The 26,221-nt window shown below is 36.9% G+C and overlaps 1 protein-coding gene across 1 annotated transcript; it reads left to right on the top strand.

Annotated features, from left to right (window-relative positions):
* Positions 1 to 8,493: 8,493 nt before the first annotated feature.
* LOC114531271 lies at positions 8,494 to 26,219 on the top strand (the record flags this gene model as incomplete). The annotated part of the gene is made up of 4 exons (XM_028552908.1): positions 8,494 to 8,712; positions 10,218 to 10,842; positions 11,243 to 11,361; positions 25,965 to 26,219. Coding segments are annotated over exons 2-4 (969 nt in total), but the record flags the coding sequence as incomplete, so codon positions are not given.
* Positions 26,220 to 26,221: the final 2 nt, after the last annotated feature.

Below are 26,221 nucleotides of genomic sequence, written 5' to 3'. Positions count from 1 at the left end.
GAGATTTCGGAGAATGATTTGAGGGTTCTCTTTCCACATACGTTTCCTCTGTCAGAGTCTGTACGTAGGTTAATCAAATACTCCTGTGAGGCTCCCCCTGAGATAGAAAATATCATAACTATTATTAAGACCTCTGCTTATGATCCCATGAAAGCAGAAATCGATAATTTGCGATCTGAGGGTAATGACCTATTCATGAAAAGCAATTTCGAAGAGGCTGTAACAGTATACTCTTCATGTATTGATAGAAGTATAGGGAAGAATTTTTTTGACCCTAGGTTATTTAGTAATCGTGCTTCTGCTTATCTCAGGTTAGAGCAGTTCAAAAATGCTCTGAGCGATGCTGAGGAATACATTAAGTATTCTCCTGATTGTTGGAGAGGCTACGCTAGGAAAGCCTTGGCTCTTCACGGCTTAAATGAACAAGATGCTGTATGTGCTGCAGCTTTGGCCTTTTATTATCACCCCAGTATCTTCGAAAAATACGAACCATTTAAAATTTCATTTCCCAATATGAAAGAACGTATTCATATTTGCGATGACGTTCTTTCACTTGTTTCTTTGCTTTCTCCTCCGCTACATGATGAGATGTTTGCTTATAGCCCGTGCAAAATCATTCTTCTCAAACCAGGCAATTATTGTCTCCTTGCCAAAGATTTCGAAAGTTTTCGAATTCAAGATGAAAATATTTTCAATGTCAATATAAAGCGGTTGATAACACTTGATTTTTGCATTGTTGGTGTGGGTGATAGCTCGCCTTCACTCTCCTTCGATCGTAATTTAGGTCTGCTTTCCCGCAACGTTGTGGCTTATAACATCTCTTTTATATTCGATGTTGCAAACTGGGGTACCCTGCAGGGCTCTACAGTCAAGCTGTTGAACTGTTCGTTCACGTGCAATCTAGATTGGCGTGCTTTTCTGTCAAAAGGAAATCTCAGTGTGAAAAATTGTGTGTTTAACAATTGCAAAAATACTGCCCTGTTCACTGAAGGAGAAGCTGTTGTTGAAGACTCCGTCTTTTCTGGTAACAAGTCTGCTGGAATAGAAATCTTCGGTGGAAGTCTTTGCCTCAAAAACAGCAAACTTCACGGTAACCGATGGGGTTTACTTCTAATGCATGGCAAATGTCGTGTGGCTTGTTGTCAAGTTTATGATAACGAGGAAATGGGTATATGAGTCCAGGAAGGAAATGCAACATTTACACGAAATGAAATATTTCACAATGACCGTCATGGTGTATTTGTTCGTGAAAAAGGTTCCGCTGTCATAGAGGAAAATGAAATATTTGAGAACAATTGGCTGGGTATTCGAGCGTTCGATGCTTGGTGCCATATTTCTCGGAACAGAATTTACCAAAACAAATGTGGCGGCATTCATGTGGTGCCAGTAACAAAAGCATCAGGTCTGCGGCAATCAATTATTGAGTCCAATCGTATTTTTGGGAACGAGGGGCCTGGTATTGACCAAGCCATAGGTTGGGATGATGAACTCGACAGTGCGATGCCGAATCTTTTTGAAGTCTTTTCCGCAAGAGGTGGTGAATTCTTGCTAGCGAAATGCACTGACAATGAGGTGAAAAATAACATGGAGAGAGGCAGCCATCCACAACTGAAGGAGTTCACTGACATTTGTTTTCGTTGTTACAAGAAAGGCCATTGGAAGAAATGTGACAACTGTTTTATCGCAGGATACTGCAGCCCAGGATGCGAAAAAGATGACTTTGAAATCCACAAAAATTGTTGCGTTCGACTATTGGAGAGATATAGCGTTTTGGTAAAAGTTCTTCCATTGTCATCCGGTCTCATTGGCGACAAGATGGTTTTAGACGAGGGTAATGAAAGGGGGATGCCATGGTCGGTCCTTGAGCCTTGTGGACGTGCACACGCGCGGCCGCCCAACAACGGTGAACGTTTCGTTGTTAAGATACAAGCCTGTGATGGTCCAAGAAAATCTAATCGCGGACGTACCCTTCTTTCTATAAGAGATCGTAGCCTGTCTGTTAACGGAAGTTTGGCTATGGGTGACCATTGCGACGGCATTTATCGCATTGTAAGAGAGTGTGGCTTCAACTGTGAATGTTTAGGATGGAAAAAGAAGTTCTTTTGGGCTGTCCTTGCAGGAGATTACCGTACAGTGCGCGTATTTCTCACTGATTTACCAAGCTATCAACTTTGGTAACGACAAATGTTATCTATCACTCAGTTAAACAGAGAATCAAACAAGTCCATGAAATAACGGTTCAAAATTGCGCACTAGGCATTTAATATGTATAGTTGATTTAATTGCTTTTAGCATGGTAGACTATATTTTTAAAATATAATATATGCGATAAAACTGGGTGTTTTACACGTTGTGTCAAAAAAGCGAAACACCTAAAAATCCGCTATTATTCTGATTTTTAATGCTATGTTAAATTTGAACTCGCTACTAATTACACACAATGTCCACTATAGGACAATCTTCGGGTTCTCCTATGGAAAATGTTTCGCATGACAAGCAATTTTGGCCTAATTCAACAGATACTTAATACATTGATCCCTTAATTTACTTTTACGTAGCTTCAACATGGCATTATTAGGACGATGAAGAATATTTTTGGTTCGCCTTTTTCGAGACACACTATCCACGCGGGTTTATCCAAATAAAAGAGACTTATAGAAATTACCCTTGAGCCTGGTATTCATTTAGTCGTCACTGTCGTGATTCTCACGAATGTGAAATAGTCATGCGTAAATTTGTCCTTACTTCTTAATGCAATTCGGGCATTGTTTGACTACACACCCATACACACCCATTGTTTGACTACACACCCATACACACCCATTGTTTGACTACACACCCATACACACCCATTGTTTGACTACACACCCAGAAATGTTATATCACATGGCCAACGTGACATGTTACGGCAATTAAGTCTAAATGGAAACCAGGCATCATCGTGCCCAAGCACAACGGGAGTTCCTAAGGTCTTTACATCCTGTATAATTTAGATATAACATAATATATATTTTTAAAACGTGAGGCAAAAAAACAATTTCTGAATAAACAAGATATCTTAAAAAACATATAAATGATTTATACTCACGACACGAAAGACACAAAATTGAAACTTAAAACGAATTTCAATTGTATTATGTATTCTATAAAGAAAGTGTTGATTTAGCGTTCCAGGTCTATATTTATTTTATATGCCCTATATAAAGTATAGCAACTGAGATATAATGATACTGAGGTTATGTCTTTTATCTTTCTGAATATATATTTGATTTTGAGCCCTTGCACATGCATGATCACTTATATAATGTAGCTGTGTTAATATGTTTGTATTTTTAGCTAATAGCTTAACTATATAACATGTGCAGGATGACTTCGAATGTCTCAGAACGCTTTATATACCTACACACCTGCTGTGTACATGAAGCATGTCACATGCAAATATTACTAAACTGTTGCCAAATGTGAAGTTGCTATTTTTGCCAGAAATTAATTTAAAAGAGGTAAAGGAAAGTGTGGTCCTAAGGTATACATAAACTCTTAGAATACTCTACCTCTCGCTTATAAAATTGATATCCACTTTCAAGAACGACATTTGAAATGTTATTCGAGGTATTAAAATGCACTTACACCGTTTGCGCTGGATGCATGCTCGCATCTCATTAATCAAAGAACCAATATCTACGCGTTTCCCTTTTCACACGACGAAATGATAAACAAAGTTATGAACGAGTACTATTTAGAAGACTAACTGGCAAATTTAGAAAGAGGCTAAAGTAAGTGCAGTATAAGTGCCATCTTAGAAGTCATTATTTCGAAAATATATTAGTTTGTCAACTAGTAACCAACATCGTTCCTGGGGCATTTGCTTCCAGGGTAGGACAGCTGTGAAAATAGCTGCATCTTTATTCACAATGTTTTTTGCAACATGCTGTATTATATATTTCTATTGGCCAGTAGAATACTCATGAATTCATATTCATGCACGTGGAATGGAAAGAAACAAACTGTTTGGCAAGAATTGATGATATTCGCCGTCGCCTTCGTTTATAGGATATATTAGAATAAATTTCTTAGTTTATAAAACCTAATTAATATAATTCCTAAGAAGGAATTTCGTTCTAAACTATAATCAGCCAAATTGTCTACATTTTTCAGGCTAAGCCAATAAAATTGCCTACTTTTTTAATACTTCATGTAGGGTAAATAACGTTGTGACTAAATTGTTTTAAAAAGCTTCTACGTAATAATATATGAATTCAAATTGTATTCACAAAAATCAAATACATGTACTTAAAAAGTGATTGGGTTTTGTCCAAAAAAACTTTGGGTGGGTTTATTATATTTCATTAGATTTGAGTATATTAGATTTTATTTGGGACCAATCTGCAAATTTCCTACATTTTCGGTAACCCAATCAAAAGCGTAAGTTTTAGCAACTTCCAGGACAGAGGTACATAACTCGTGCTTTAAAATAATCATGATCAATGTTCAATGCACTTTCAATGAATATTTACTGCAGAGACGTGTTTACTGCATAAGACATTTTACTTTTTAATATCACAATTCGCTTTCAGTGCTACAATTAGATAATGAATTGGCCCAAACCGTCTGAAAAAATACTACCAGGGGTCGTTAGCTACAAATCAGTAAATTCATCCGGTTCTTGGGATTCAGTATGTAATGTATATCGTGGCTCAGAGTACTATATAACTGATTATACTGTTTATGCAAGAATCAAGATTCAACTTTCTTTTCCCATTCAGTGCTACAGTATATAATATGGTAACTAATATGCTATATATTAATTAATTTTGTCCCGATAACATCATACCGAACATAAAGTCTGTGAAGATTTCTAATCTCCGAGACCTGACCGAATATGCCATATCTGTCATCTCAGTGCATTTTAACATTTTAAGGCTTAGAAAGTTGTTCAATTTTAGCAAAACTTGGTAGCCTTCGTGTGCACCTTTAATCATTCAGTCTCGTCCTAATTCCCCAATCATTAAACTTAACTGAAGTTCATTCCAAATCTCATATCGGTTGGTTTCCATGTTAACTTGTAGTCATTATACGGAATTACGTTTTTACGCCTGTCGTGAATTCTTTTGCCTTTTCGGTGCCACTTCTCTGCTTGTGTCAGTTGAGCTTCGGCCTCCGTCTTGCTTGTTTCTATATCTTTCAAATCATGGGCAACAGCTTTCATCTCCTCGAATTCCTTCTTGTGCTTTTCTACATCTACTCGTAATTCATTCATTTTTTCTGGCGTTGGAGGGGAGGGCTTAACTAAAGCATTGGATGGAAATGTTGGGTAAAAATATGTTTGCTGCCCTTGTTGAGAGGTTACTGTAAGGTACGTTAGTTGTTGCTGCAGCTCGAACCTACGCACTTCATTTTCAGCTATATCCAGATGTCGTTGAGCTTCGTTCAAACGTGCTTGAGCCTTCTCCTTAGCAATTCCTGCCTTTTCCGCATCATCGCCAAAAGTTTTGATCACAAACAAAGCAGTTTTTATCGGCTTTTCTAGGCCATAACTTCTAACCTTGGCCAACGTTAGCCTGACATCAACTAGTCGAACTCCTTCTAGTGTTGCAGGATCATAAGTCGTCATAGCACACACGTTGTCCACGCATTTCTTCCTCATTGCACAATGGTTATCTTTGTCCTTAATCCATCGTCCTCGAATACCGTTGTTTGCCTTGCCAACATAGACTTGTGTTTTATAAATGTTCTCTCTTTCGTTGCTAGGGTGGAATTCCTCATCGTCAAGAACTGCCCAATAATATGTTTATCCAAGCAAGATGCCATGCCTTCGTCTATTTCCTTCTGTTCATCTGCATTTTTTGTAATGAACTTGCGAATCGATGGGTTAATCCAGAAAAGATCATTCTCATATGTCTTCGTCGTCTGCTGCCATGATGCCCATCCATTGGCAGTCCTTACATACACAATGGGACGTAAATTCTCTTTGATAATTCTTCGCATATTAGCTACACTGGAAACTTTTATACGTAGCATAGCAGAAACTATGCGACAAGTTTGCATATGAATATAGGCACAAGTTTTTTGCTTAACAACTTGTGTACTGCGTCCCGTTCTGGGATAGTAATTGTGTCAGCCCACTTGCCGTAGGGTATCGGCTAAGTCGGGACGCTCTTAATTTTTTAGCTAGGAATCTACTTTGAATACTAATAACATATATAAACACAACTGGACAGACATTCAGTAATTTCAGTTTTCATTATAACGTCAATCGCGGTTATCTCCGTGACTGTTAAGAAATTTGAACTTTCCATCCAGCAAACCACCTTTGGTTGCTATTGCACGCGGAATAAACTAATCAATATCAGTTATTTTTGCTTAGCAATTAGCAATTCTCATGCACTTAACATATATAAAAACTGTATACACAGACTTGCAAATGAGAATACTATTTAAATTTTAAAAAACGCAAAAACGAGAAGTTTACCCATGCACTTAGATTTCGTTTTTTGGTATATTTTTACGTATTATAAGTACGAGTATTTTCATATTTAAGTTTTTGTATACAGTTCGTATATGCGAAAATATGCCTATAGGAAATATACTAGACGTGAACTATATGGCGTGAACTGAAGCTAGAAACCTGTGGTTTCCACTATACATTATACGTGCGCATGTTATCACTAAAGTAAATAATTCAATGAAAAAAGCTAAAAAACCTCCTGGGTTATTCAATATTCCAACTTCTCCGTTAAAGAACGCTTCAAATAAAAAGCTTTAAATAAACCTCGTCTCCTGGGTATCTCTGGGGAGAGCGAATACATAATGTCATTTGAAAAGTGTCATTTCCTAATATTTAAAAAAGGAAATGCTGCTAAATATGGTGCGAATTATACATACTTTGATAAAGTCACTCTCTCATAACGTATAGAAGGCGTTTGCTGGGTGGATAAACTGCTTGTTTACCTATATAACAGGGGATTTTTTGTACATTACATAAATTCAGGAAAAAAATATTACTTGGGGAGTAGAATGCACCATTCAGTGTTGGCCAACGTTCGCGCGCAGGAGGAGTGGATATCTTCATATCAATCCAAAAACGTATTTAGCCTGAATTTTCTGCACTAAAAGCATGCACCAATCTAAAAGTCTCTAGCGGTTGCTTTTGACTTGAGAGTACCGTAGGCCATCATGGCCCTGGAGGATGGTACATCGCACGATTTATGATTACATCCTGTTTTATACCGTTTCCCAGAATTCATACCTCCTGTATGTTTGACTTAACCCAACACTGCTTGAGCAGACCTCAGGCATTATGACGTGAGATGCCTTTCCGTGACTATTAAGACCATTTTCTCTGCGAAAATAATTCAGACAGATGTTGAAGTTTTCACAAGGAGTTTTGGTCTTAATGGTGGTTATACGTCCAGGATCGTCTGACGGCATAATCCATAGGCAATCCGAATATCTACGATTATAAGTTTAATAGGGGCGAGGATTGGAATGGTGTGGGCTTGTGAAGTGGGAGAAATGTTATGGTATATATAAATTCTCGAAAACAATTGTATCTGCGCACTTTGTCTTTGTAGCAACCTTGTATAGCCATGCATGGCTAAAATCCAAACCGATATACCTCGTTTAGGAAAAGCCCTGATTTCATGGGTGTGGAATTTTCGCGAGAAATACGCCTATTTGCGAAAATACAGACATTTTAAAAGTAAACATAGCAGTTTTTACCGCTATACCGTTGCATGTCACGTTCGTCAATTTTTCAATTTCGAACGGAAACTTTGTCTCAATATCTCGTTCAATTCTGAGAACTCGCCTGAAACGTTTCAGGTGAAAGATTCCGCCTGGTGCCCCCCCCCCCTTTCTTTAAAATTCACTGATGAACAGGTTTACTCGAAAGTCGAACATCTTGTAGTAATTGGCCCGGTTTGGAAAGTTTCTTTGGTTACACTCTACTTTAACTTTATGCATATAGTTGCAACTAATCCTGAGTCTTAAAGAATTGTGAGGAAATAACTACGAAAAAAGAGCAACTTTATAAGTTTGAGAAAATGTGTTGGGGTTGGAGCACTAATTCAGGAAATTCTATTAAAATTTCATAGGCGTCTATTAGTTTTTATTTATTTGCCAAAATTTTAGAGGACTGCCCCTTTGATCTCCCTTTCGCATCCTTTCACTCCTGCTGTTAAAGTTTGCAAACAATCCTAGAAAATTCCAACTGTGTCAGTGATCACAGAAACTATGACAGTTTAACCCGAGCCTAACTTGGGAGGAAAGATTTTGATCATCACCTATCATAGGAGCTGGGGAACTCGCTGTTCTCGTTCATGGAAATTTATGCACAATGAAAACACTGTAGTGCTTTGTATAAAAAGACAATTGATTACATGACTGATATGACATGAAGTTTTTCAGTCGGGAAGAAGTCTGGTTGAATTTATTTCCTGTTACGCTTTTTACGTGTCAGGTATGATGATGTCATTGAAGACGTAACGCCTCGAGTAAATGAAGAGCAAAAAACAATCGGTTCTGCTTCTTAATGTAATGTGTTAATATCTGCTATATTTTACAATATTCAGGCTGATTCAATCACAAATAATGGAATAAGAGACTGAGAATAGCATGTGTCCAATTTGACGCGATTCGAGGACAAACGAGTCATTCTCAGACATCATGGATTAACTACAGTACAAATTATGTGATTCGATTGGGCCCATTGGGGTAAGTATATAAATATAATTTTCTGTTGGGTCATTTTATCATGAATTAACTTTTAACAAAGCCCAGTAAAAACAGTTTAAAATTTTGAGATTTATTGGTTTCATCTTTAATGCTTATATGTTGAGCTCTCATATTTATTTTAAGTATTTGTTTCCAAATCTCTGGCTACAATAAATGTTCAACTCCATTTACATATAGAGAAATTTATACATACATTTACACAAAGAAATTCACACCAGCTCTATATTGAGTATTTCAAAATCCTCATGTAACAAAATTATAAAAATAATGGTGTGTGGTGTGTTTGTAGGAGAAGAGGGGGATAATTGTAGTATAAGCTGGGTTTCACAAAGAGGGGTGCTATAGAGATATAAATGTAGTAAAAAAATGACAGTTAAATAAACTGTTAAGTTTTGTAATGTTAACATTGCCTAACATAAACATTGCCTATAGTGTTGATAATTACCCACTGTCTTAACATACACATATATGTACATAGCTAAATTCAATTTAGTTAAATTAAATAACCAAGGATATTGATTGAAATGATTTGACCATATGCAACTACCTGAACCCCCTGTCTCAGGTACTTATTATATTTTACTCAATGCAGTTCTATTTTCTTCATTCTCTTCTGTAAATAGACATTGTGCCCATCCCTTATTTGGAGCTTTTAATGTCGCCAATAAACATGTTGATTTGTCGATTTGACACAATTATATTTTACTCAATGCAGTTCTATTTTCTTCATTCTCTTCTGTAAATAGACATTGTGCCCATCCCTTATTTGGAGCTTTTAATGTCGCCAATAAACATGTTGATTTGTCGATTTGACACAATTTAGGTAACCTAGTATTATATCGCTAAAAAATTCTTATATGTCTTTCAGTTGTGTTGTATGTGCAGTATTCATGAAGCATCCAACTGAAAAAAATTGTTTTTCCATAAGTGGAGGAAGGATGGTTATTGGTTAGGCTAACTGTATCACATGATCATTTTTTTAGCTACATTATGAGAACCCCATCTTTTCTGATCAAAGCAAAATTTAGTTTTAATATCTTTGTGAATCAAAGTTTAAAGACCAGGTTCCTTTTCCAAGGAACAAAGCTTTATTGATTAATTAAAACAAATCTTTAAATGTTCAATAGGTTCTTGTTAACCTCCCTGTCTTGTCTGCAGAGATGTTTGTTTTATATTGATTACACAATCAATGTTCAAACCTTGCCTTTAAAGATATGCATGAACTCACGATCCTTCTCTTGATATTCCGGATGGTTCATGGTGTAAAGAAGTTCATTGGACGTACCACCTCTTTTTTTATTGTATAATAGTTAGAATGTAACAATATTAAATTTCCAACAATTATGCAAAAAAGAAGTTAAAGGCAATATATCTCCTTCCTATGCCGTGAAATTTATCAATTCGAGTATGCATGCATATCGCAGATTGCTTTAATTCAGATACTTGTATGTTATACCACAGTATTATAATACTTTCTTTTTAAGGCATCCTATGATAACACATCACATCTCTAAATGGCAGCTGCAGTTGGTGACAATGAACGACGGTGGGTGATCGTTGGTATATGTCTAAACAAAGTTCTCACTCCAGCATTGAGAGAAGTTATTGGAAATGAAATACCAAAATGGTACCAAAGCCTACTCCCACCTCCTCACGAGATTGATAAGCAGACATTAGGAAGACATAAAAAGAATTTGGCACCATCTACATTGAAATTAAATTATGAAAGCATCAACAACAATCGTACAAACCACAAGTCGTTTGTTAATAAATATGATTATGCTGTTAAAGATGCAGTATCTCTAGCGAAGTTGTTTTTGAAACCATTCATGGCTAACTTTAGTGGTTTTGATGACACTATGGATACGTCTGCAGCTTTGTCACTCGTCGCTGAGGCTCAACCTTTTCACGCTTCTGGGGCTAGTGGTATGGCGAGAAAAGTAAGATCAGATATTAGAAATGAGTGGGCGCATTGTAACTTTGCACACTGGATTGACGTCGTTTACCAAGCAGCTCTAAAAGATATGGAGACATTAATAAATCAAGTCAACCTTACACCTTCAAAAAGAAAGGAAATGCTTGATGATCTTGTTGACTGGAAAGAAAAAGGTACTGAACCAACTGAGTTCCATAATTGCTAAGAAGCAAAACGTGTAGTTTAAAAACATATGAAAAAATATAAGATTAAAAAGCAAAAAGTTTCGTTGTCTCGAACAGTTGTTCTCTACCCTGTAAGATGGGAATTCAACTGATCCTCGAGATAACGAAGTTTTTTGTTGTTTATTGTAGTATCCGATATGAATTACATTCTCGAGTGACTGCGAGCTATAGCGTAGCAAACGAGTTGCAAAAACATTACGAATTAACTTTATGTGTATAGACAGCAGTTTGACAAATACACGCTTTTTAAATCATGAAAATGCTTTAAACACGAAAATGACAAGTTTTTCATGGCCAGCTGAGAGCATCCATTGCGTGTTGATTTCGATATCCCATTATATTGTTTCAGGTCTGAAACTTTGTTTTGGCGAGCCAGTAGATCCTGAACTGCTTGAACTCGTCCACACTGAGGTTGCTGAACTTAAAGATTTGGTAAAAATTGTTGAAGAGAATACAGAGGATATTCTGGTAAATGCAATTAATAGAATTCACTGAAATTATATCCGTCGTGACCCGCGCGTTATGCTTGCCTAAGAACATTCCAGATAATATTTTTTGACTTGTGGTTAAAGTTGATATTTAAATAGGAAAAGTTGAAATGGAATAGTTTGCAGCACAATACAGAGTTTTGAGAAAGGAAGCATGCAATAAAGCCATCGCACTACATTTGATATAAACTACTCGAAATGCATGGATGCAGTAACCCCGGCCATTTCAGGTAAAAGTGTGATTGCATGAGCTATACCAACCCAAGCCAAGGCATGCAGTCTTATATTTATTAATAATATGAAATCACTCAAATGAGTCGATAGCTAATATATTTATATTAGTTATCGCCCGAAACAAATATAATCACAAAAGTGAGAAAAACGTCACCCGTTTTTGTTTTCTGCATGAAGCTTTAAAGTGCCTATATCACTTGTGGGATCTTTACGGATATGAATAGAGCTTGAAAAATTAGTTTATAAGTTCTACAACCCTTTTTGATATAGTTAAATAGTTTCGGAAATATTTACATCTAAACATGACGATTTGCCTAAATTTCCGTCGTGATCGGGGGCCTGGGACTCAGGAACCGAGTTCTTGTCAAACATAACAATTGTAATTTTACTTTGATCTTCCAATAACGTAAAATATTTTGAGAAAAACTCGCCCAGTTGCTACAGCCATATACAACGCACCGTTCCCGCATTTTTTTCTTGAAAAGCGCAAACTATATCGCCAGTGAAACTCTTCATGTTTACATTATAAAAGACGGCGTGTTTGCAAATCATTCCTGAGTCCCAGTCCCCCCAACCGACGTATTTTCGAAACTATTTATTTATATCAAAAAAGGTTGTAGAATTTATAAACATTTTTTTCAAGCCCTATTCAAATCCGTAAAGATCCCACAAGTGATATAGGCACTTTAAATACTTTTGCAATAATTTTGCGTGAGCTACATGTGCACTTGAGATTTTCCGTTTACACTAATAATATATTCTTTGCGTACAGAACGCATTAGAAGCATCGAAAATCTTTGAAAGATGAAATCCAAGAGTTAAAGGAAAGACAACTCCGTACTGAGAAAGATGTCGAGCAATTGAGAGCTAAACCGGACGATTTACTGATGACCATCTCGAAAAGAAACGAAAAAGAACCACGATATCTTTTCATGGCGCCTAAACAGAGTGTCTGGTTTAGTGGCCGAAAATCTGAACTCGGTTATCTTCGAGACGTACTCGAGAATAAGAGAAGATGTGGCGAGGAAGGAGTCCTTGTTGCTGCCATCTCTGGTCTTGGAGGATGCGGGAAAACAAGCCTTACTGCAGAATATATACACAAATGGAAAGGTTATTATCAAGGAGGTGTTTACTGGTTTTCCGCAGAAAGCGATGTAAAGTTCAAAGCCTCGGTCGATGAGATAGCCGCACAATTCGATACACTTTATAACGGAATGTTTAATGTTACATTGTACAAGACCCTAGCAGTTTTTTCACATATTACAAAACCATGGCTGGTGGTTGTTGACAGTATGGATGAAGCTGATCTTTCACCAAATTTGGTTAATTTGGTAACAGGGCCGTGGCAAACGTCGCGTGTTTTGGTCATCTCATCATAACAACACGACGAACACCTCAGGATTTAGAAGAGCAATTATCTGGTATCGAAGAATCCAATTGCCTCAAACTCGAATGCTTTGGTAGTGAGGAGGCGAAAGAATTCGTCTTCAGAAGAACCAACATTACTCGTGATGAACAAAAAGGTAAGTTAGGTAAAATCAATCTTTATATAAAATTTTACCACAATAGTTATAGTAATGGCGGTATACGATAATTGTCTATTCTGCGCCACGGTACACGAGCAAGTCCATGAAAGGGCATTGTTCGCTGACCTATATTAGTTTAAGGAATTAAATAAAGAACATTTTATAAAAGCGGCCTGTAGGAGCAAATCCAGATGGTCAAAACATTTTCAGCATAAATTTGAATAAATTGGATGAAAAGTTGCAAAAGTAATTCATCGAAAAGGCAATTGAAAAAACGCAGCTTTGTCAGTTCGAGCCTTTTATTTCCCTTGAGTTCTTAATTGTCTTTAATATCAGACGCAGTAAGATTTTAAGATTAATTAAGATTAGTACCGTGAAATTAAGCAACTTCAGACTGCTCTTCCTCTCATAACGTAGCAATATCAAATAAGAATTTTCTGCAGCATATACTTAGCTCTAAAAGTATAAATTCAGTCGAACAAATATCTGGTATTTGTTACATCTTTAATTCAACATAAAAGTTACGTCGGTGTAAGCAACAAATTTACCTTAACGCTGTTTACTTTCCCTTACACAGAACTTTCCGCGGACTCGCTATGTCAAAAGCTTGGTGGCTTACCATTAGCATTAGAACAAGCTTGTGCATACATCAAGTATCTGGGATGCTCACTATCTGAGTACTTAGGGTCGTACGAGGAACAGTCCCTCCAACTTCTAAACAAGAAGAAAGCTACCTCTTTTTATGGAACTTCCCCAGAACGATTGGCCGTTCGTACCACGTGGCATCTCAACTTTGAACATATCAAAAAAGATGAAAACGGGATCGTCGCCACTCGTTTTTTGAATGCTTCTGCGTTTTTGGATCGCAATGAAATTCAAAAAGACCTCATTAATGTTGGCGATCCACTTATTGACGACAAAATGTATTGTGATTACGTGAGCTCTTCTTTGGGTTCCCTTGAAGTCCTGAAACTCTTGACTGACTTTTCTCTTTTCAAGGAAACTCACGATTCTTCCCTCACTGTTCATCGTTTAGTCCAAGAGGTCATTCGAGAAAGTCTGACCTCGGAGGAGAAAGTTGAAAGCATTGTTGACGCAGCCCGGTTGTTACGTTTTGCCTTCTCGAAATGTCCCTCTCCTGATCTTATTTCAGTAACTGAATATAGTGATCGATCTTCTCTTTATGCAAATGATTCTTCGTGTTTTCATAAGTGGCATAAGTTGTGTTTACATGCACATGAAATTAGAAGGAATCTTGAACGTCTTTTGGAAGTCATCCATGATGTTATCGGGAAAACTGTCTTTCTACCAGAGATAGCAAGGGTGGTTTTCGAATGTGCTTTGCATTTGAATGTCAATAATTTGAGTAGTCAGGCAAAAATTGTAGGAGACTTTGCCAATCGGATTCTTGACTGTAGTCGCCAAGAGATTTCGGAGAATGCTCTGAGGGTTCTTTTTCCACATACGTTTCCTCTGTCAGAGTCTGTACGTAGGTTAATCAAATACTCCTGTGAGGCTCCCCCTGAGATAGAAAAGATCAATACTATTATTATCAATACTATTAAGACCTCTGCTTATGATTCCATGAAAGCAGAAATCGATAATTTGCGATCTGAGGGTAATGACCTATTCATGAAAAGCAATTTCGAAGAGGCTGTAACAGTATACTCTTCATGTATTGATAGAAGTATAGGGAAGAGTTTTTTTGACCCTAGGTTATTTAGTAGTCGTGCTTCTGCTTATCTCTGGTTAAAGCAGTTCAAAAATGCTCTGAGCGATGCTGAGGAGTACATTAAGTATTCTCCTGATTGTTGGAAAGGGTACGCTAGGAAAGCCTTGGCTCTTCACGGCTTGAATGAACAAGATGCTGTATGTGCTGCAGCTTTGGCCTTTTATTATTACCCCAGTATCTTCGAGAAATACGAACCATTCAAATTTTCATTTCCCAATATGAAAGAACGTATTCATATTTGTGATGACGTTCTTTCACTTGTTTCTTTGCTTTCTCCTCCGCTACATGATGAGATGTTGGTTGATAGCCCGTGCAAAATCATTCTCCTCAAACCAGGCAAATATTGTCTCCTCGCCAAAGATTTCGAAAGTGATCGAATTCAAGATGAAAATATTTTCAATGTCAATATAAAGCGGTTGATAACACTTGATTTTTGCATTGTTGGTTTGGATGATAGCTCGCCTTCACTCTCCTTCGAACGTAATTTAGGTCTGCTTTCCCGCAACGTTGTGGCTTATAACATCTCTTTTATATTTGATGTTGCAAACTGGGGTACCATGCAGGATTCTACAGTCAAGCTGTTGAACTGTTCGTACACATGCAATCTAGATTGGAAAAGGAAATCAGTGTAAACAATTGCAAAAATACTGCCCTGTTCATCGAAGGAGAAGCAGTTGTTGAAGATTCTGTCTTTTCTGGTAACAAGTCTGCTGGAATCGAAATCTTCCGTGGAAGTCTTTGCCTCAAAAACAGCAAACTTCACGGTAACCGATGGGGTTTATTTCTAAAGAATGGCAAATGTCGTATGACTTGTTGCCAAGTTTATGATAACAAGGAAATGGGTATATGGGTCCAGGAAGGAAATGCAACATTTACACGTAATGAAATATTTCACAATGACTTTGATGGCGTATTTGTTCGTGAAAAAGGTTCCGCGGTCATAGAGGAAAATGAAATATTTGAGAACAATTGGCTGGGTATTCGAGCGTTCGAGGCCTGGTGCCATATTTCTCGGAACAGAATCTACCAAAACAAATGTGGCGGTATTCATGTGGTGCCAGTAACAAAAGCGTCAGGTCTGCAGCAATCAATTATTGAGTCTAATCGTATTTTTAGGAACGAGGGGCCTGGTATTGACGAAACCATAGGTTGGGATGATGAACTCGATAGTGCGATGCCGAATCTTTTTGAAGTCTTTTCCGCAAGTTGTGGTGAATTCTTGCAAGCGAAATGCACTGACAACCAGGTGAAAAATAACGTGGAGAGAGGCAGCTATCCACCACTGAAGGAGTTCACTGACATTTGTTTTCGTTGTTACAAGAAAGGCCATTGGAAGAAATGTGACAGCTGTTTTATCGCAGGATACTGCAGCCCAGAATGCGAAAAAGATGACTTTGAAATCCACAAAAATTCTTGTGTTCGGCTATTGGAAAGATATAGCGTTTTGGTAAAAGTTCTTCCATTGTCATCCGGTGTCATTGGCGACAAGATGGTTTCAGACGAGGGTAATGAAGGGGGGATGCCATGGTCGGTCCTTCAGCCTTGTGGAAGTGCACACGCGCGGCCGCCCAACAACGGTGAACGTTTCGTTGTTAAGATACAAGCCTGTGATGGTCCAAGACGATCTAATCGCGGACGTACCCTTCTTTCTATAGAAGATCGTAGCCTGTCTGTTAACGGAAGTTTGGCTATGGGTGACCATTGCGACGGCATTTATCGCATTGTAAGAGAATGTGGCTCCAACTGTGAATGCTTAGGATGGAAGAAGAAGTTCTTTTGGGCTGTCCTTGCAGGAGATTACCGTACAGTGCGCGTATTTCTCACTGATTTACCAAGTTATCAACTTTGGTAACGACAAATATTATCTCTCACTCGATTAAACAAAGAATCAAACAAGTCCATGAAGTAACGGTTCAAAATTTTGCACTAAGCATTTAATATGTATAGTTGATTTAATTGCTTTTAGCATGGTAGACTATATTTACAAAATATAATATATGCGATGAAACTGGGTGTTTTAAACGTTGTGTCGAAAAAGCGAAACACCTAAAAATCCGCTATTATTCTGATTCTTAATGTGATTTAAATTTGAACTCGCTACTATTTACGCACAATATCCACTATAGGACAATCTTCGGGTTCTCCTACGTTGTACGCATTGGAATTTTTTTAACTTCCATTAAAAATGTTTCGCGTGACAAGCAATTTTGGCCTAATTCAACAGATACTTAATACATTGCATCCCTTAATTTAATTTTACGTAGCTTCAAAAATGAAGGATATTTGTGGTTTGCCTTTTTCGAGACACACTATCCACGCGGGTTTATCCAAATAAAAGAGACTTATAGAAATTACCTTTGAGCCTGGTATTCATTTAGTCGTCACTGTCGTGATTCCCACGAATGTGAAATAGTCATGCGTAAATTTGTCCATATACTTCTTAATTCAATTCGGGCATTGTTTGACTACACACCCATACACCCCCCTTGTTTGACTAGTTACCCATACACACCCATTGTTTGACTACACACCCAGAAATATCACATGGCCAACGTGACATGTCACGGCAATGAAGTCTAAATGGAAACCAGGCATCATCGTGCCCAAGCACAAAGGGAGTTCCTAAGGTCTTTACATCCTGTATAATTTAGATATAACATAATATATATTTTTAAAACGCGAGGCAAAAAAAAATTTCTGAATAACAAGATATCTTGAAAATATATAAATGATTTATACTCACGACACGAAAGACACAAAATTGAAACTTAAAACGAATTTCAATTGTATTATGTATTCTATAAAGAAACTGTTTATTTAGCGTTCCAGGTCTATATTTATTTTATATGCCCATATATATAAAGTATATAGCAACTGAGATATAATGATACTGAGATTATGTCTTTTATCTTTCTGAATATATATTTGATTTTGAGCCCTTGCACATGCATGATCACTTATATAATGTAGCTGTGTTAAATATGTTTGTATTTTTAGCTAATAGCTTTAACTATATAACATGTGCAGGATGACTTCGAATGTCCCAGAACGCTTTATATACCCGGACACCTGCTGTGTACATGAAGCATGTCACATGCAAATATTACTAAACTGTTGCCAAATGTGAAGTTGCTATTTTTGCCAGAAATTAATTTAAAAGAGGTGAAGGAAAGTCTGGTCCTAAGGTATACATAAACTCTTAGAATACTCTACCTCTCGCTTGTAAAATTGATATCCACTTTCAAGAACGACATTTGAAATGTTATTCGAGGTATTAAAATGCAAATGCACCGTTTGCGCTGGATGCATGCTCGCATCTCATAATTAATCAAAGAACCAATATCTACGCGTTTCCCTTATCAAACGACGAAATGATAAACAAAGACAAAGTTATGAACGAGTACTGTTTAGAGGACTAACTGGCAAATTTAGAAAGAGGCTAAAGTAAGTGCAGTAAGTGTACATCTTTGAAGTCATTATTTCGAAAATATATTAGCTTGTCAACTAGTAACCAACATCGTTCCTGGGGCATTTCCTTCCAGGGTAGGACAGCTGTAAAAATAGCTGCATCTTTATTCACAATGTTTTTTGCAACATACTGTATTCTATATTCCTATTGGCCAGTAGAATACTCATAATTTATGAGATTCATATTCATGCACGTGGAATAGAAAGAAACAAACTGTTTGGCAAGAATTGATGATATTCGCCGTCGCCTTCGTTTATAGAATATAACCTATTAGAATAAATTTCTTAGTTTATAAAACCTAACAAGAAGGAATTTCGTTCAAACTATAATCAGCAAAATTGCCTACATTTTTCAGGCTAAGCCAATAAAAATGCTTACATTTTTAATACTTGATGTAAAAGGGTAAATAATGTACCTCTTTCCTGGAAGTTGCTAAAACTTACGCATTTTGATCGGCTTACTGAAAATGTAGGCAAATTTGCATATTGGTCCAAAATGAAATCTAATATACTCGAGTCTAATGAAATATAATAAACTAAACCAAAGTTTCCTTGAACAAAACGCAATCACTTTTTAAGTACATGTATTTGATTTTTGTAAATACAATTTCAACTCATATATTATTACGTAGAAGCTTTTTAAAAAAATTTAGTCAGAACGTAACTCGTGCTTTAGAATAATCATGTTCAATGTTCAATGTACTTTCAATGAATATTTACTGCTTATACGCGTTCACTGCATCAGACATTTTACTTTTTAATATCGCAATTCGCTTTCAGTGCTACAATTTGATAATGAACTAGCCCAAACCGTCTGAAAAAATACTACCAGGGGTCGTTAGCTACAATTCAGTAAATTCATCCGGTTCTTGTATGGTATATCGTGGCTCAGAGTACTATATAACTGATTATACTGTTTATGGAAGATTCAACATTCTTTCCCCATTCATTGCTACGGTATATAATATGCTAACTAATATGCTATATATTAATTAATTTTGTCCCGATAACATCATACCGAACATAAAGTCTGTGAAGATTTCTAATCTCCGAGACCTGACCGAATATGCCATATCTGTCATCTCAGTGCATTTTAAAGCTTAGAAAGTTGTTCAATTTTAGCAAAACTTGGTAGCCCTCGTGTGCACCGTTAATTCTTAAGTTTCAGTTTCGATCGTCCTAATTCTCCAATCATTAAACTTAACTGAAGTTCATTCCAAATCTCATATCGGTTGGTTTCCATGTTAACTTGTAGTCATTATACGGAATTACGTTTTTGCGCCTGTCGTGAATTCTTTTGCCTTTTCGGTGCCACTTCTCTGCTTGTGTCAGTTGAGCTTCGGCCTCCGCCTTGCTTGTTTCTATATCTTTCAAATCATCGGCAACAGCCTTCAACTCGTCGAATTCCTTCTGGTCGTCTCTACATCAAAATGAAGCATTGGGTGGAAATGTTGGTAAAAATAGTTTGCCGCCCTTGAGAGGTTACTGTAAGGTACGTTGTTTGTTGCTGCAGCTCGAACCTACGCACTTCATTTTCAGCTATATCCAGATGTCGTTGAGCTTCGTTCAAACGTGCTTGAGCCTTCTCCTTAGCAATTCCTGCCTTTTCCGCATCATCGCCAAAAGTTTTGATCACAAACAAAGCAGTTTTTATCGGCTTTTCTAGGCCATAACTTCTAACCTTGGCCAACGTTAGCCTGACATCAACTAGTCGAACTCCTTCTAGTGTTGCAGGATCATAAGTCGTCATAGCACACACGTTGTCCACGCATTTCTTCCTCATTGCACAATGGTTATCTTTGTCCTTAATCCATCGTCCTCGAATACCGTTGTTTGCCTTGCCAACATAGACTTGTGTTTTATAAATGTTCTCTCTTTCGTTGCTAGGGTGGAATTCCTCATCGTCAAGAACTGCCCAATAAAGAGTATGTTTATCCAAGCAAGATGCCATGCCTTCGTCTATTTCCTTCTGTTCATCTGCATTTTTTGTAATGAACTTGCGAATCGATGGGTTAATCCAGAAAAGATCATTCTCATATGTCTTCGTCGTCTGCTGCCATGATGCCCATCCATTGGCAGTCCTTACATACACAATGGGACATAAATTCTCTTTGATAATTCTTCGCATTAGCTACACTGGAAACTTTTATACGTAGCATAGCAGAAACTATGCGACAAGTTTGCATATGAATATAGCACAAGTTTTTGCTTAACTTGTGTACTGCGTCCCGTTCTGGGATAGTAATTGTGTCAGCCCACTTGCCGTAGGGTATCGGCTAAGTCGGGACGCTCTTAATTTTTTAGCTTTAAACTAGGATTTATCTACTTTGAATACTGATAACATATATAAGCACAACTGGACAGACATTCAGTAATTTCAGTTTTCATTATAACGTCAATCGCGGTTATCTCCGTGACTGTTAAGAAATTTGAACTTTCCATCCAGCAAACCACCTTTGGTTGCTATTGCACGCAGAATAAACTAATCAATATCAGTTATTTTTGCTTAGCAATTAGCAATTCTCATGCACTTAACATATATAAAAACTGTATACACAGACTTGCAAATGAGAATACTATTTAAATTTTAAAAAACGCAAAAACGAGAAGTTTACCCCCACTTAGATTTCGTTTTTGGTATATTTTTACGTTATAAGTACGAGTATTTTCATATTTAAGTTTTTGTATACAGTTCGTATATGCGAAAATATGCCTATAGAAATATACTAGACGTGAACTATATGGCGTGAACTGAAGCTAGAAACCTGTGGTTTCCACTACATTATACGTGCGCATGTTATCACTAAAGTAAATAATTCAATGAAAAAAGCTAAAAACCTCCTGGGTTATTCAATATTCCAACTTCTCCGTTAAAGAACGCTTCAAATAAAAAGCTTTAAATAAACCTCGTCTCCTGGGTATCTCTGGGGAGAGCGAATACATTTGAAAAGTGTCATTTCCTAATATTTAAAAAAGGAAATGCTGCTAAATATGGTGCGAATTACATACTTTGATAAAGTCACTCTCTCATAACGTATAGAAGGCGTTTGCTGGGTGGATAAACTGCTTGTTTACCTATATAACAGGGGATTTTTTGTACATTACATAAATTCAGGAAAAAAATATTACTTGGGGAGTAGAATGCACCATTCAGTGTTGGCCAACGTTCGCGCGCAGGAGGAGTGGATATCTTCATATCAATCCAAAAACGTATTTAGCGTGAATTTTCTGCACTAAAAGCATGCACCAATCTTTAGTCTCTAGAGGTTGTTTTTGACTTGAGAGCACCGTAGGCCATCATGGTCCTGGAGAATGGTATCGTACGATTTATGATTACATCCTGTTTTATACCGTTGTCCCAGAACATACCTCCTGTATGTTTGACTTGACCCAACACTGCTTGAGCAGATCTTAGCCTTAGGCATTATGACGTGAGATGCCTTCCCGTGACAATTAAGATCATTTTCTCTGCGAAAATAATTCAGACAGACGTTGCCGTTTTCACAAGGAGTGTTGGTCTTAATGGTTTTACGTCTAGGATCGTTTGACGGCATAATCCATATGGCAATCCGCATATCTATGATTATAACTTTAATACGGGCGAGGATTGGAATGGTGTGGGCTTGTAAAGTGGGAGAAATGTTATGGTATATATAAATTCTCGAAAACAATTGTATCTGCGCACTTTGTCTTTGTAGCAACCTTGTATAGCCATGCATGGCTAAAATCCAAACCGATATACCTCGTTTAGGAAAAGCCCTGATTTCATGGGTGTGGAATTTTCGCGAGAAATACATATATTAACGAAAATACAGACATTTGAAAAGTAAACATAGCAATTTTTACCACTACCGTTGCGTGTCACGTTCGTTGGGTTCTCTTGGCAAATGTCGAACTAATTTCACCTAATTGAACATGTACATTAGTGTACACGCGTTAGCCGTCATGTTTTTGAACAACAGGATTCACTAAGATACGGATGCTTGAATTAGGGCAATTGTACATTATAGCATTCATAACTATTCGCATATTTGCATCTCTCATGCAGAGAAGAAAGTCGCAGCCAAAATTGCAAGTGTAAAGCCTGTTCTCTGTTACGCGAAGAATCGATTCCATCTCTTTTTAACTATCAACTGGTTCCTTGGGAGTTTTTAATTGGCAAAGCTTGGTATAATTTTTCGGTCGAACGGAAACTTTGGCTCAATATCTCGTTTCAGGCGAAAGATTCCGCCTGGTGCCCCCCCCCCCCCTTAGGATCGGATCGCAAAAATTCATGAACAGGTTTACTCGAAAGCCTAACATGGGAGGAAAGATTTTGATCATCACCTATCATAGGAGCTGGGGAACTCGCTGTTCTCGTTTATGGAAATTTATGCACAATGAAAACATTGTAGTGCTTTGTATAAAAAGACAATTGATTACATGGCTGATATGACATGAAGTTTTGTCGGGAAGAAGTCTGGTTAAATTTATTTCCTGTACGCTTTTTACGTGTCAGGTGTGATGATGTCATTGAACTTGAAGACGTAACGCCTTAAGTAAATCAAGATCAAAAAACAATCGGCTCTGCGTTTTAATGTAATGTGTTAATATCTGCTATATTTTAATATTCAGGCTTATTCAATCACAAATAATGGAATAAGAGACTGAGAATAGCATGTGTCCAATTTGATGCGATTCGAGGACAAACGAGTCATTCTCGGACATCATTGATCAACTACAGTACAATGTCATTCGATTGGGCTTATTGGGGTAAGTATATAAATATAATTTTCTGTTGGGTAATTTTATCATGAATTAACTTTTAACAAAGCCAGTAAGAGATTTATTGGTTTCATCTTTATTGCTTATATGTTGAGCTCTCATATTATTTTAAGTATTTGTTTCCAAATCTCTGGCTACAATAAATGTTCAACTCTATTTACATATGGAAAAATTTATACATACATTTACACAAAGAAATTCACACCAAGAGGGGTGCTATAGAGATATAAATGTTGTTAAAAAGTGACAGTTAGATAAACTGTTATGTTTCGTAATGTTGACATTGCCCAACATAAACATTGCCTATAGACTGTTGATAATTACCCACTGTCTTAACAATATACACATATATGTACATAGCTAAATTTAGTTAATTAAATTAAATAACCAAGGCTATTGATTGAAATGATTTGACCATATGCAACTACATGAACCCCCTGTCTCAGGTACTTATTATATTTTACTCAATGCAGTTCTATTTTCTTCATTCTCTTCTGTAAATAGACATTGTGCCCATCCCTTATTTGGAGCTTTTAATGTCGCCAATAAACATGTTGATTTGTCGATTTGATACAATTTAGGTAACCTAGTATTATGTCGCTAAAAAATTCTTACATGTCTTTCAGTTGGGTTGTATGTGCAGTATTCATGAAGCATCCAACTGAAAAAAATTGTTTTTCCATAAGTGGAGGAAGGATGGTTATTGGTTAGGCTAACTGTATCACATGATCATTTTTTAAGCTACATTATGAGAACCCCATCTTTTCTGATCAAAACAAAATTTAGTTTTAATATCTTTGTGAATCAAACCAGGTTCCTTTTCCAAGGAACAAAGCTTTATTGATTAATTAAAACAAAGCATTAAATGTTCAATAGGTTCTTGTTAACCTTCCTGTCATGTTCGTTTTTATATTGATTACACAATCAACGTTCCAACCGTGCCTGGATATGCATAAACTTACGATCCTTCTCTTGAATTTCCCGATGGTTCATGGTGTAAAGAAGTTCATCTGACTTACCACCTCTTTTTTAATTGTATAATAGTTAGAATATAACAATATTAAATTTCCAAGAATTATACAAAAAAGAAGTTAAAGGCAGTATATCTACTTCGTATGCCGTGAAATTTATCAATTCGAGTACGCATGCATATCGCAGATAGCTTTAATGCGGATACTTGTATGTTATACCACACAGTATTATAATACTTTCTTATTAAAGCATTCTATGATAACACATCACATCTCTAAATGGCGGCTGCAGTTGGTGACAATGAACGGCGATGGGTGATCGTTGGTATATGTCTAAGCAAAGTTCTCACTCCAGCATTGAGAGAAGTTATTGGAAATGAAATACCAAAATTGTACCAAAGCCTACTCCCACCTCCTCACGAGATCGATAAACAGATATTTGGAAGACATAAGAAGAATTTGGCACCTTCTACATGGATATTAAATTATGGAAACATCAACAACAATCGTACGAACCCAAAGTCATCATATGATTATGCTGTTAAAGATGCAGTATCTCTAGCGAAGTTGTTTGTGAAACCATTCATGGCTAAGTTTAGTGGTTTTGATCACACTATGGATATCTCTGCAGCTTTGTCACTCGTCGCTGAGGCTCAACCTTTTCACGGTGCTAGTGGTATGGCGAGAAAAGTGAGATCAGATATTAGAAATGAGTGGGCGCATTGTAACTTTGCACATTGGACTGACGTCGTTTACCAAGCAGCTCTAAAAGATATGGAGACATTAATAAATCAAGTCAACCTTACACCTTCGAAAAGAAAGGAAATGCTTGATGATCTTGTTGACTGGAAAGAAAAAGGTACTGAACCAACTGAGTTCCATAATTGCTAAGAAGCAAAACGTGTAGTTTTAAAACATATTAAAAAACATAAGATTAAAAAGCAAAAAGTTTCGTTGTCTCGAACTGTTGTTCTCTACCCTGTAAAATGCGAATTCAACTGATCCTCGAGATAACAAAGTTTTTTGTTGTTTCCTGTAGTATCCGATATGAATTACATTCTCGAGTGACGCGAGCTATAGCGTAGCAAACGAGTTGCAAAAACATGACGAATTAACTTTATGTGTATAGACGGCAGTTTGACAAATACACGCTTTTTAAATCATGAAATGCTTTAAACATGAAAATGACAAGTTTTTCATGGCCAGCTGAGAGCATCCATTGCGTGTTGACTTCGATATCCCATTATATTGTTTCAGGTCTGAAACTTTGTTTTGGCGAGCCAGAAGATCCTGAACTGCTGGAACTCGTCCACACTGAGGTTGCTGAACTTAAAGATTTGGTAAAATTTGTTGAAGAGAATACAGAGGATATTCTGGTAAATTCAATTAATAGAATTCACTGAAATTATATCCCTTGTGACCCGCGCGTTGTGCATGCCGAAGAACATTCCAGATAATATTTTTTGACTTGTGGTTAAAGTTGATATTTAAATAGGAAAAGTTGAAATGGAATAGTTTGCAGCACAATATACAGTTTTGAGAAAGGAAGCAATAAAGCAATCACACTACATTTGATATAAACTACTCGAAATGCATGGATGTAGTAACCTCGGCCATTTCAGGTAAAAGTGTGATTGCATGAGCTATCCCAACCCAAGCCAAGGCATGCAGTCTTATATTTATTAATAATATGCAATCACTCAAATGAGTCGATAGCTAATATATTTATATTAGTTATCGCCCGAAACAAATATAATCACAAAAGTGAGAAAAACGTCACCCGTTTTTGTTTTCAGCATTAAACTGCAAATACTTTTGCAATAATTTTCGTGAGCTACATGCGCACTTGAGATTTTCCGTTTACACTAATAATATTCTTTGCGTACAGAACGCATTAGAAGCAGTCGAAAAATCTTTGAAAGATGAAATCCAAGAGTTAAAGGAAAGACAACTCCGTACTGAGAAAGATGTCGAGCAATTGAGAGCTAAACAGGACGATTTACAGATGACCATCTCGAAAAGAAACGAAAAAGAACCACGATATCTTTTCATGGCGCCTAAACAGAGTGTCTGGTTTAGTGGCCGAAAATCTGAACTCGGTTATCTTCGAGACGTACTCGAGAATAAGAGAAGATGTGGCGAGAA

The sequence above is a fragment of the Dendronephthya gigantea genome, unplaced genomic scaffold (genome assembly GCF_004324835.1).
Source record: "Dendronephthya gigantea isolate DGI-Jeju-01 unplaced genomic scaffold, DenGig_1.0 000070F, whole genome shotgun sequence".
NCBI classification, from domain to species: domain Eukaryota; kingdom Metazoa; phylum Cnidaria; class Anthozoa; order Malacalcyonacea; family Nephtheidae; genus Dendronephthya; species Dendronephthya gigantea.
Note: the sequence above shows the minus strand (reverse complement) of the source record. Positions and strands in the feature narration are given on the sequence as shown.